The sequence below is a fragment of the Macrobrachium nipponense genome, chromosome 12 (assembly GCF_015104395.2).
Source record: "Macrobrachium nipponense isolate FS-2020 chromosome 12, ASM1510439v2, whole genome shotgun sequence".
NCBI classification, from domain to species: Eukaryota; Metazoa; Arthropoda; class Malacostraca; order Decapoda; family Palaemonidae; genus Macrobrachium; species Macrobrachium nipponense.
This window is the reverse complement of record NC_087205.1, coordinates 52,448,240-52,462,475: the sequence shown is the minus strand read 5'-3', so window position 1 is coordinate 52,462,475 and position 14,236 is coordinate 52,448,240. Positions and strand designations below refer to the sequence as shown.

The 14,236-nt window shown below is 36.3% G+C and overlaps 1 protein-coding gene across 1 annotated transcript in view; it reads right to left on the bottom strand.

Annotated features, from left to right (window-relative positions):
- Positions 1-13,418, bottom strand: part of LOC135224536 (microfibril-associated glycoprotein 4-like) — a 44,634-nt gene extending 31,216 nt beyond the window's left edge. Inside the window, exon 1 of the mRNA XM_064263608.1 lies at positions 13,376-13,418. Within this exon, the coding sequence (XP_064119678.1) occupies positions 13,376-13,403 (28 nt within the window). The 5' untranslated portion in view covers positions 13,404-13,418. The remainder of the gene's footprint in view (positions 1-13,375) is intronic.
- Positions 13,419-14,236: the final 818 nt, after the last annotated feature.

The window sequence follows — 14,236 nt, the reverse complement described above, 5'->3', positions numbered from 1 at the left end:
ACCTTTAAAGGAGAATTGAGTGAGTATAAAACCTTTACACAACTGTTGATTGTATATGTGCACAACGGTCCCGAATTAAACCTGGTCACAAAGTTCACACGCCTATTTAGCATGCTAGAAGAAGAGCCGCTTAAACTGATTAAGTCGTTAAGCGTGACAGACAACAACTATGAAGTAACTATCCAATTGCTAGACAATCCCCATGGCAACGCCCAACAGACGTTAGAACGCTGTTGTTCAACAGATTAGGGGAATTACCAATCCCTACCTTTCAATATGATAGTTTGAGAAAGTTCCACATCAAACTTAACGTAATCCTAGAGCAGATCAGGAGAATTAACTCCATCTCAGGAAGAGAAGGGCTGGTTCTTAACCTTGTAAGCAAGAAGCCTGTTGCCGAGGTGTCTACACTCATATAGTTAATTTTCTGGGGAAGGCAGATTATTCCTTGTTAGAACAGTATGATGCTCTAGACTTTCATTATGTACCTTGAGTGAAGTTGCTATAATGACACACTCGTCATCTCCAGACTCCTCAAAGTCTAAGACCGAACAGCAGGAGGCTGCTGCTCAGGTCAAATCATGTCCCTTTTGTAGCAAAGGACACTCTGCAAATGAATGTCACAATTTTGTTAATGAGAACAATTTTGTTAATGAGAATAATTTTGTTAATGAGAACAATCTTGTTAATGGGAAAGATGGTCTTGATGCAAAACAATATAAGAAGTGTCATAAAAATTAGAACAGCAAACCTTGTGGTGCATGTCATCATTCCTAATTGCTCTGGAAAGGTCATCGTAGTAAAGTGTTATTAAAAATAGAACTGTGAAACTTGTGGCGCACATCATCATTTCCTTATTTGTTCTAGTAATCAGAAATCTGACCAAAATGTTAATGTAATTTCCAACAGTAATGCAGTTACTAAAACTAACAATGTGTCTAAGGCTACCACTCATAAGTAGAGCCCAAAGAAAAGGTGTAACATAAGTAATTCTAACAATCAATCGGACAAAAAGTCAAGAGTCAATGCTAGTAGAGCGAGTTCTAACAGTAATGTAGAATTAACCCCCACCTTGTTTCCAACTGCGTTAGACACAATACATAACAGTAATTCTCAAGAGAAAGTAACCCAAGTGCTTTTTTATACAGGAAGCCAAAAGAGCATCATATGCAGTCATTTGGCCACCAAACTGAAACTTCCACTCCTTCATAAAGTATCCTTAAACAGAAAGCTGTTGCGAGTGATGTTACTGGTACACAAAGTTAATGCGTTCATTCATAATGTTGTGTATTAAGCCTTGCATGTAAGATGCGCATGCCAAAGCTCTGCTGTTCTACTGATGCATTGTGGGTTGTTGACTTGTTGTGACCTGGCAGGACTGGTGTGGAGATAGCCACGCTTAGGCTGGCGATATGTAGCTAGACGACGTCCATTAAAACCAAAATTTTTAGCAGAAATATCATTACCCTCACCACCTTGGGCCACCACCTTATAATTAGCAACAAGTAAAAAGTACCCGATGGCAGAAAAAAACGGTATGGTAGCCGTGTTTTGAAGGTTTGTTCATCTTGGCAATTGCTGAGAGGCCAGTAGCAATGGAAACTGGGAAAGAAGGAGACCTAGGCAACGCGATTATATGGAAGTGTCGTTACAAAGCCTATTAGGATAGCAGTACGCTTAAGTGACTGCAGTTTTGCTTTTCCTTTGTTTTGTCATGTAGCCTTCATTAGGTTATGCTGTTTTTGCTTGTAAAGGTTTTGTCACATTAAGGTAATCAGGCCTAGTGGGTTACAGATTGTATTATGGTACTGGCAGGTAACCTGCAAACTGGTTTAGTGAATGATTACCTTGTGCTTTATATATGTAATAGTAAGCCTGTTGGCACTGAAGTTAGTGGATATGCTACTCCACAGATTAAATTTGATACTTTCAACCCTTCCAAAAAATTTTTAAATTGAATTGAGGTTGAGTTTATTGGAAGCAATTTTTTATTACATGTCTACAACTGACAATGTTAAAAGGAGAATATTCTTTTGGTGTCTGTTGGTACTGAAGTGTTTGCAGTTCTAGGTAATGTATGTGCACCAGACTTGCCACAAAGTAAAACATATGAGCAACTCTTAGTTTTACTTAAAGGGGAACTTCTGGTTAATAGCCATTAAATTTCGTTGAATAGAACTTGTAATAAGCTGAAAAATGAGCCATTGCTCGAATCTGTGCGTAATCCCATTATTTTACATTTTAATTTCAAAGTAGCGCCGAGGTACTTGTATGGAGACGCCATTTATCCATGATTCGACTATGTTACCATCTGGCAGATTAGTACCGATGATGCAGTGGAGTGGTCGCTTCACAATAACGAGCAGCGAAGGGCACATCTTGTAGAGTATTCGTCCTCGGTATTGTCCTCGTTTTTTAGGTCAATTGTCATTCAAATAGCGTCAATTATGCCAACTTGTATGGCGTTTGGTTGTGCCAATACTTCTCGCAAGTGTCCAAAAGGCATATCATTCCACAGGATTCCGTCAAATAGAGAGAAATCAAGCCGCTGGCTAATGGCTCTTGGAAGGGAAGATATCAACATCAAAACCTTTCAACCTACGACGCAAACCGTTGTCTGTTCAGACCATTTCTTGCCAATAGATCTAAAAGATGGATTCCCGAAAATTCTCTGGATTCGATAACCTTCTTTAAAGCAAGACGCATAATGATAACATCCTTCTTTTTCAATGGAATAACTTGTAGATATCTGGAAAACACGGCAATAAATATCAGCAAATATTTAAACCCCTTATTGTACCGAGCTAATTTTGACATATCAGCTAAATCGGTACTCGCTATCACTCGAGGTTTGGGTGACATGATTTTTCTTCTCCGGAATTTTTTTCTTGTGATTTTATAAAGGGTGTAAGACTTTTGCCAGCATAAGAATTCTTTAACATTTTCTCGAGTAATTTTGTTATCCAGATTTTTCGCTACTCTGAATAAAGGGTCTACCCCGTTGAAACTACCAACGCCTTGTACATCCCTGTATAAAGTTTTAAGAGGTTTTAACTGTTTTTTATTCATATTTGTAAGCTATTTGATATTCCGTTTCACCCAGAATATTAGTTCGAAGCTGTAACAGTTCATGTGTTGACGGGGTAAAGGCTACTAACAAATAACCGTACCGGTTACGCGATAGAGCCTTTTTATGTATCCGAAAATGCTGACGCTTTTTGACGACCGAATAACTGTCGACCTAAAGTTTCAATTTGACTAAAATCACGATTTTTCATTAGAATGTAATGTGAACAATTCAGGCTTATACTTCTACTAAACTTTCCAGAATGAAACATATTCTGTGTTATGAATATAACTGAAATAGATGAATGACATCCTGCTGTGAAGGCGTTAGTGACAAATTTATAATTACTCGCTTCTAAGAAACAATCATCGAGTATAAATAACAAGCCTCTATTACCCTCCATCCCCCTTTTCATTGTAATCAAGGGGATTTAAAATTTCTTTGAAGACTTTAAATTTGGATCCTATAGAGGGGTGCATTTCGAGGGGATGTTCAGATACCCCACAATATAAAACATATTGGAAATGTGCTTCATAAAGTTCAATGATTTTTTGACTTAGGACTGACTTGCTGCTGTTACTAAACCTCGCTATTATAATACGGGCGGGATTGGTAAAAAGATTTAAAATCAGCTCGGGGAAGGGACCTATTGCCATGATGTCAGCACGCTCAATACTAAGGACATGTATTCTACTCATCTGTCTTATATAGACGTCAATTATGCTGAATGAAAGTTACCGGCAATAACATTTGTTTAATTTTTAGAAATAGTTTAAATATATATATATATATATATATATATATATATATATATATAGATATATATAGTATATATATAATTATGACACCTCTTACAATGTTTTACATATATAAAATACGATATGAAATTTTTTTTAAATCATGTAAATATAGATGCATTTAAAAACAAAGCAAATAAATATGTATATAATAATAAATGACCACTTATATAATAAAAAATATGCGCATAAATATCAAAATAAAAACATATGCATATAGATACATTTAAATAACGACGCAAATAATAACTGTGTAATAAAAAAAAAAATAAGCGCAAAATAATATACATGCAGCCCACGGTTAACGGCGCAATCGCTTAGAGCGAATCAGTTTTACGGCTGTCGTCAAAAATATTCATTAAAAAAATAAGGTATTTAAAGGTATTTCTTTGGCACAATTTTCGGTTAACAGCGCCACTAGCGCCATTATGTCTAACGAGTACATAAATTTGTAGATATACCGTTCAGACCATAAAGGTTATGCAAATTATATTTAAAAAAATCTATTGAGAGTTATTACATAGGTATTAGGGTAAAATATAAGGCCTCTGACGCTGTTCTATGCCGAAAATATCGAGTTAAATAAGTGCAAAATTAGCTATGGATGTGTCGATTTATAAATGTTCATGCTTTTATGTTAAAAATGTGTATGAACATGTATTACGTATAGGGTATTTTTACTTCTGCACAGAAATATGATACAAAGGCAGCTTTTGAAACTGCCCTTCACGTTATCAGTGACGATGTTTTTTCATGTTTGTTCTTGTGAGCCGCCGCCTGCCGCTCTTCCGAAAATATGGAGTTAAAAATGGTGCAAATTTAGCGATCGATGTGTCGATTTTATAAATGTTCTTGCTGCTTTTATGTTTAAAATGTGTATAAAAATATATTACGTATAGGGTATTTTTATTTTTGTACATAAATATGATTAAATTAAGGCAGCTTTTGTAACTGCCTTCCACATTATCCGAGGATGTTTTTTTCATGTTCGTTCTAGTCCGCCGCTGTTCCGAAGAATGCATTTACAAAGACTTCACGTGGTTATATCTTATCAATTTGGGAGCTATTTACAACTCATTTTGTTAATGAAACTTCAGCTTTTTGCTTTATTGAAACTTCGGCTTTTTGCTGTAAGTTTTCATGCATTTATGTTTAAAATGTGTATGAAAAATGTATTACAGGGTATTTTTTTTTATTTCTATACATAAATATGATACAGTGGCAGTACGCATGTCCATTTTAAGTCTTTGTAACAGCCCTTCACATGATGAAGACAATAGTTGTTCAGCCGCGCCTGAATAATAAAATTTTAACTTATACCATTGAATCACGATTTTATATAACAAATTATGTTTGCAATTGTTGCATAAATTGATTTTAAAAGACAAAACTCGCATATACATTCGCTTTTGCAACACTGCAATTTGTTTGTTTTTCCATGGGAAAGAAGTAGAAAATATAACTGTGCAACTCAGTCGATTTTTTGCTTTGTTACTCGAGCAAAATATTGAGGTACACTCGACAAGAAAAGTGATGATACAGTTTTCATTAGCTTTCGTTCATCGAATTTCCCATTTTTTACTGAAAAGACACAACATCATTAAATTTACTCTAGAATATAAAAAATATACTGCAAATTATATCATATATGTTAAAACTGCAAAACAAAACCGTTTAGATACTTATAAACACGATATATGTCCGAGGTAATTGGAATTTCTCAGATGGACTCGTTCATAGAGATCTGGTAGATAGAATGTGAATTTCTGATTTTAGTACTATGTATCACGACGACAATATTTACTCGTTTTCCTTCTTGAACGGGGATATCATTGCATTTTCGTAAGTGGTGAATGCAATTATTTTAGTTTCTACAAACTCATGTTTGTATTCCAAAGTGATTAAAGTTAGCTGATGTCAATGGCAGTCAATGTTGCAACAGCTAAGGTAGGTTAGCAAATCTAGTTGCATTTGCAAGAGCGTTTTCTATGATGTGAGGAGGAGCCCTAGAACTTCGAGCGGGAAAGCACAAGTCACTGGATACTGGCTTACGAAACAGATTTCACACTTTGATTACTTTGACGTTGACATGGATCGAATGCTAGTTGCTGTTTACAAAGCTACTGCCTTCAAACATAAATCTTTATCAAGGTTAAAGTAGCATGTCAGCTCAAAGATTTACTGGCTATATGCTCCCTTTACAAAGCAGTTCGTAGTAGCCTACAGCCCTACACGACTGCATTTCTTTGCCTCGAGGCTGAAAGATCTCCCAACACATCAGCATTTTTTGCATGATATAAAACTTAAATTGCCTGTGCAATACATATTGAGTTATTTGTGGTAATAAATATTTTTATTTAACACAGCTTTTTGCGTGAATGATTTGTGGATGAAACCCAATTTTCAAAACTACAGACTATATCAAGAGAGCAAGAATGACCGCAGCCTGTGTCTAAAATTTTCCACGTCTTTTTACAATCTTTGAATGTTACAGCAACTGTCGAATGAAATCAAGATTGGGGTGTGAATATCTTAGAGAATTAACTTGAATATTATGATCCTTCAAATTTTATCTAGCATAGTGCAGCACGATCTTGGCAGTCATATCACCCTGTTTCCCAGGTATCTGTGCACTGACTCGCTGCTCTTTCTTCTGTCTTTCCCCCATCACAAGTCCGTCACCAATACTATAATTCTCTCTCTCTCTCTCTCTCTCTCTCTCTCTCTCTCTCTCTCTCTATATATATATATATATATATATATATATATATATCTCCACATCTAAGACATACTTTAAAAATATATATTACCACTCAGTCTCCTAAAGAAAATATAATGAAATTAAGTAGTTATAAATAGGACTAAGCTTTCATGTAAGCAGATTTTGCTCTCTCTCTCTCTCTCTCTCTCTCTCTCTCTCTCTCTCTCTCTCTCTCTCTTTCCACTTTTAATACACATTTGAAAAAATATTATCACTCAATCTCTCACAGCAAATATAATGAATTAAGTATCTCTATAGATAAGCCTATGCTTACACACTCTCTCTTCCTCTCTTCCAAGTTTCTCTCTCTCTCTCTCTCTCTCTCTCTCTCTCTCTCTCTCTCTCTCTCTCACTTTGAAACATTTGAAAAAATATTATCACTCAATCTCTCACAGCAAATATAATGAATTAAGTATCTCTATAGATAAGCCTATGCTTACACACTCTCTCTTCCTCTCTTCCAAGTTTCTCTCTCTCTCTCTCTCTCTCTCTCTCTCTCTCTCCACTTTTGAAACATTTGAAAAAATATTATCACCTAATTTCTTAAAGTAAATATAATGAATTGAGTATCTCTGTCAATAGGTCTATGCTAGCGCGCGCTCTCTCTTTCGTCATAATATTTCATTCTTTACTGTATTGTTCCACACGATTTCTACAAGTACTGGCCAAATTTTAAAACACTTTTTCTCATTGTTTAAGATCCGTCTTCAATTACGTATGAATTTTACGTCAGTTTAGTGTCAAACATTACCTGTAAATAAGGTTTCACAGTAGGTTTTAGAAAAGGATGATAGATATTCTATTCTGAACTGACGTTACCAAACCAACATTAATGAATAATATAGAGCCTGTTTCTACATTCAAGTATAAATGATTATAGGACCTCTACAGTATCTTTATGGTGTAAAGTTCATGGAAATCTAGAAAGCAACAAACTCTATGATTTTGAAGGTCCGCCCCAAAGATTTAAAAAAACTGTATCTTAACTTTCCTTGCTGAGTGTACGACTGTATGAGCTCGAGATGCCACTGCTACGTAGATGGCATAGTGACAAAAATTAAGATAAGCACAGAAGAAAACGTAAATATGCATCTGTTCCATAATCTTTTAAAAAGTTATACATTACTTCACTGTATCCAGTAATATCGTATGTATTCTCATACTATTGTATTATAAAATACTACGGTAAATCGAAGCCAGAATTCCGCGGACCGGCCAATGTTTTGGTTTGGAAATCAGCTGATGGCGAATACGAGTTTGTTTTGCCATATTTAACGCAATTCAAAGTGAATTTTCTTGCTTCTAGTTAGCATAAACGAATATCTAGATACTTGACTTATATGAGACAAGGTTATTTTTCCTTAAACGACGTGTTTTTAGGTGGAAATGTGACTTGAATATGTCTCGTTGTGATTGTGAACTATTTTTTTCTTACGTTAACAGATTTCGTTGGCAGCACGTTTATTGAGTGAAAAAAAAAAATTATGTGATTCCATTTGCAATTTCCCTTTATATCATCGCAATACGAACTTTACATTATTTATCTTATATCGGCGTGAAACCAACAGTAAAATGTGTTCTTTCAAGCACAGTAGTTTTGATTAAAATTATTTTATCTCTATTTCATCTACGTTTGTGTTTGATGGCATACATTTGGAGTTTTATCCTTGTTGCTGATGCACGATAATGGTCATTAGCAGATTGAATAGTTTTCTCAGCTTCAGCTATAACTAGGTTTTAAATTAACAGTATTTTTCCTGATTGATCTTTGATCTATAGCGAATAAAGTTATTACATTAAGATATATCAGAACTATTCTACATAACATCATTTATAACAACTACGGTAATAGTATACTATAGTACGATGATTGAAATACAAGCCAAACGGATGTTGTCATCCAATTCGGTTGTACTTAGAAAAAAAAAAAGTTGTTTCTCGTTTGGTTGTTCATTTCTGTACACGTTTACGCAACGAGTATAACGTTAAAACCATACTATCATGATATCATCATTCTCTTTTGCTGTTTTTGAACTTATGTAACTAGAAGATGGGATTAAGTTAGGCTATTGTAATTTGGTCTCTCATAAAATCGGATTATCGTGAGACGAACTATCGTAACTTGAATACTACAGCTACCTGTACACTGTATAAAACCTTATTATATTTTTACATACTCTAGACAGCCAAAGGATTAAAGCTCGGCTTTTTTTCACTTTACAGTATTTATAATATTATAATATACTGTACAGTACTACTGTACAGTAAATTCTATACTACTATACTGAATAAATATAATTTGACTTATTGTGCCACTGTGGGATTACATTGCCGTTTGACTGGTCTAGGGCGCTGTTAACTGGTCTAGTATTCCGACAAAAGGTGTGCCGCAGCCATAGGCTTTAAAATCGATTAGCGTCAGCAGCCAGGAATGTAAACCCCTGCCGTTAACCGAGGGCCATCTGTATATATATATATATATATATATATATATATATATATAGATATATATATATATATATATATATGATATATATATATATATTTATATATATAAAGGTTTTTTGCCACGAAGGAAAAAATGAAAAAGCGAGATAGCCAAGTACTTTTGGTCCTGTTCGGACCCTATACTGAGGCAAACTGTTTGCTTCAGTAAAGGGTCCGAACAGGACCGAAAGTACTTGGCTATCTCGCTTTTTCATTTTTTTCCTTCGTGGCAAAAAACCTTTATTTATACATAGCATCACATTTTATATACTTCGTGATCAAGTTATTCATATATATATAAATATATATATAATAATAATAATAATAATAAAATATTTACAATACAAATAAAATAAAATAGACAATACAATACTATTATTATATATATATATATATATATATATATATATATATATATATATATATATATATAAATGAAACAAAACTAAGTATACAACAAAAAATACAAAATTGGCCACTAAGTCAAGGTGAAACGCCCTCATTTCACAGGAGGAGGAGGATGGGGTGAATCCATTTCCTGACGAGGTAAAAGAGATGCCAATGACTATGAAAAGAGAGTTGATTTTACATCCCCTACTTTACTGTGCTCTCTTCGCCGTTTTGAACACCCTTTCACTCGAGGGAAATGATGTGAAGATGGGTGTAGGGATGGAGGAGGAGCAGGAATTCTCGAGGTGCTAGGAATAGCTGGGAGAATGTTAGACACAGAGGGTGCTGCTAGCACCAGCCCCTCTATCACCTCTTGTTCCTCCTCCTCCATCACACCCTCCACCCTCTCCTCCACCCCAATATCTGGATGGCCATACGCCAACGATTTATAAGGTGTCACATAATATCTCTTATCCTCTAAAAGAACAGAGATACCTTTCGCTGGCTCGTATGACACATCGTACATCCTACTCTTTGCAAACTGTGCACACGAGTATAAGTGATCTCGTTCTTCTCTATCACTTCTCGACACTGTTCATGCGGAATGGTCTTTTGCCAGCATCTTTGTATACCTTTCAAGGTGTTACTAGGGCTATTTTCAGTTAGATATGAATAAACCTTAGGTTTGACACTGATGAATTCTCTCATGAGTTCAGCCCCCGTTTCAACCTTGACTAATCCGAGTTCTCCCTTACATGACTCATCATAAAATTCTTGAGTCTATATAGTGTTTGAGAACCTCATTCAATTCATGATTGAGGTTATTAGTTGCAAGGGAGAAGATCAAGCTGTCAGTGTTGAATTCTTTAACCGTAGTACTTTCGAAGAACATCATAATAGCAGGGGTACATCATGTCTTTCGCCATGTCTAGTATACTGAAACCGATGTAAATTGGGGATTCAGCCATAACAGGCTCTTTGCAATGGTTCACAATGTAACTTCCATTACCGAGTTCTTCCAAAGACTTGTACATGTGTTTGGACACGTTCCTTAGGAGAAAGGGTTCATCGGTGGTGACAACAGTTCTAGTGGAATAATTTAATGAATTTTTAATTGTTACACTGAAAAGACCATTCATTATGATTTTGACGGTGTTCCTCTTGTTCGGATCAGACTGTTTAGCTCGCCTCTCGGCATTCTCCAGGATATATTCCCTCAAATAAAAATCCTGTTTGAATTTGTACACTTTCCTTATTACCTCAACTTCTAGACCGAGTCTTATCAGTGTTTGTAATAAGGGAAGGCAGAGATCAAGTGATTACTCATTGGTAGATGCGTACCCGTCAATTTGACATTATGCATATCCGTCAATTTGATATTTTTCTTGGGCAGCTTCACATTGAACTTATTCAGCAGGTTTTTACTATAGGGAGATAGATCCTGGTGAGTTACATTCATGTGATGAATGGCAAGAAGGGGATTGTCTGTCCATAGAGCAACATCCCTGCTAACTCGTTTGGTATCAAGGAGGAAATAACAGTATTCACCCTGTGAATCAATGGCAGTAATATGACTAGCGACAAAACGTTCAAATTCAGCAGGGGGAAGTTCAGTTATTTCACCGAAGGGCATTTTGTATTTGCTCATAACCGTGGGATACAAGTTGGTGAAATCAACATACAATATATACGACTGAGGATCACCAACCTTAAAACTGGGATTCAACTCTGGATTATTAGTTACAGACCATCTTCGAACTAAACTATAAAAACCACCCAGGATATTTTTACAGATTAATTAATGAAGTTCACCATTTGAAATGAGGGGGAGACGGATTTTAGAAGAACGTAGAAAAGCGTCAAGTGAGAGAGAGGTCAGATAATGGGCGGGGTCTAGTCCGAATTGAGCAAAGGCTGCATTCCTCCAGGCTAAAAAGATGTCAGCTAATAATCCCACATCCATTGACATATACAAAATGGAGTAATCTAAAAGAATGGCACAATTTGCAGCATTCCAAACCTTGACCACGTGTGCATATCCCTCGCTGGATAGCGTTTCCCCCGTAAGTTCTGAATTGAAACACACCTTGGAAGGGATGCCAGGCCTTTGTAGGATATTGAAACCCGTAACGTAATCGTAAGGGTAGTACTGTTTACCCGTATCCAAAACTAAATTGAGGCAATCCTTAGAGTACTTAGATGACAACCGACAAGTGATTTCGAAGGAACCTTTCTGTTTTATATGACTCAATGTGAACTGGAAAGGGTCCCTCTAATCATGTTGTTGCTATCCACTAATCTAAGATTGCCTGACCTAGCCGAGTAAAATTTACTACCCTCACGTTTTAGAATTTCAAAGTCATACTTGGCCCCCGCCTCTTTCAACACCAGTGCAATACCATAGGACAAATTATGTACTAACACTGTTAAAGTCGTCTCCTTAAACTTCATATGAAAATTGCATTGGTGACACAGTGCACACACAAAGTTGTCCCGTGCCACACAATGTGCGTGATATCGCACTTTTGTAACAGTGTCATTGAATTCGACGTTACATCCCCTGCAATGAGTGCTCTCTTCAAACTTACAGGTGGATTCAGGGGTCAAATGCAATTGATACCTTTGCATTCGCTCACACAATAGTGCCTATTCCCGGCTCATGTTCTGCAAAAAATCGACACATTTTTCTCCATAACCTAGTCTATGCGTACAATATTCACCCATTCTATCATCAACAATCACATAGCAGTCAGCGTAAGGCTTTCTGCTTTGCTACAATTCTCGGATTGTCTTTGGCATTCAGTTGAATATTATACGCCTCGAAATCAAGGAAAGCAATGTGCAAGATTTTGTGCAGATCTTTAACCTTGGTAAACTGTTTAAATTGGCTGGAATCCGGATATTCAACAGTGGTTTGAGCAGTACATGCCTGAGTGTGAGCATCGCGGATGGTGGGACTATCGAACAATGTCAAACAATTGTAATACATACCACAGCGTGCTCACCCCTCCCTGCTTGACCCCGTGTTGAAACACCTTCACGAATGCCAACCTATCTTTAACTAATGCGACGTGGTCGTCAGTGATTAACAACAAGGTGACCAGATAAGGGCTTTGGGGGGTTACCACCTTTCTTCGCCATATGTACTGTCCAATGTTTTTTCTGCTGTTTCCCCATGACTAAATCACACAATTTATAAACATAAATGTTGAGGTTGTTCCCCTTTTCTAATGTTTTGAAAGTCATGGGTCAACGGCATATCTGGCAAGTGTTTGATATTAAATTGCCCCCTCCTCATCCTGGTCGTTAAGTCCCGAGAGAGGTTGTCAATACGTGCGAGAGGGTTATCCCGGAGTACAACATACACTTCTAATGCTGTAATAACTCAGTTGTACCCAGATTAAATATTGACAACCTGAAGTCTGCCACGAACTCACTCTGGATAGGCCTTGAAGTTATTAATATTCACTAACTCACATCGCGTGATATGAAGTTCAACCCTATCCAGCGAGGTAATACACCAACCCGAACCTTCACTACGACTGAGTCTCTCTTCGAGGTTATTAGCTACATACTCGATAGCCTCCTCCAAGGAGTCATAGATCGAATCAATTGTAGTTAGGATGGGTGGTGTACATATATAGAAGGAATTTGTTTCATTCTTATCTCTTAATATTGTCACACTAGCGATAATAATGCATAAGAAGAGCATAGCTGATTGAATTCATCACTGTGCGACCCTACTACAGCCGAATAATGAATGGTGTAAAATAAACAATAGAGCAAGCGTGTTATAAAGGATGCAAAATGAATATCATCAATAATAATAATAATAATAATAACAACAACAATAATAATAGTAATAATATGTACCATGATCGGTGGATGGTCCGATGCGCATGGAGGTTTCACAAGGGGGATGGGTGCTTTCTTCGACGTTACAGTCTGCAAAAAAAAAAAAAACACCTTTTCATGACTATTGAGAGTGAGAACATAAACACGGGTTTTTAAGATGTGTATATATTAACCCAGAAAACGCTATTATACACACAGTCTACGTTCAACATGTGTAGTGATCACATCATATAAGTGAATAGCAGTGCATGTATGAGTACATTTCCCAAAAATCGAGCATGTAAATTTACCAACAGGTTAGCCGCCCCTATAACATTATCAAAAGAAGTGGAATATGAAATAGGTGTGGTAAGAGTCCTCCTCCCGAAAATATACTACACCGTTAAACCTGGTGACAATGATTTTACCATTCAATTTAACGTAATCTATAACGAGTCTACGGGGAAACGTGTTTATGCCTTTATTTATATATAGTCTGTTTCGGGTTTGTTGGGGCGGGGGGGGCGGTTGATATGAATGCAATGACTAGAGTGCTTAATACGGAAATTATTGAACAATTATCCATATTTGACGGTGAACATATCCACGGAGCTATCTGTGGGAATGGTTTATTCTCGTGGAATGATGATATGGAGAGAATGAGTATTCCACATATCAATGCAGGAGTGGCAAAAGTTGATACAATTCATTCAATTACTATTAAAGTCAGTGATAAAGGAGCCAATATGCTCAGTTTCAATGAAAGGGTGAAGTATATAATATACAGTTCGGGTACGTTGAGACCTCATCGCAGTAGAAATATATTTGTAAACGATCAATGGGTTGAATACATTTACATGTATTCAGATATCGTTCAACCTGCCACATTGGGCGATAAAA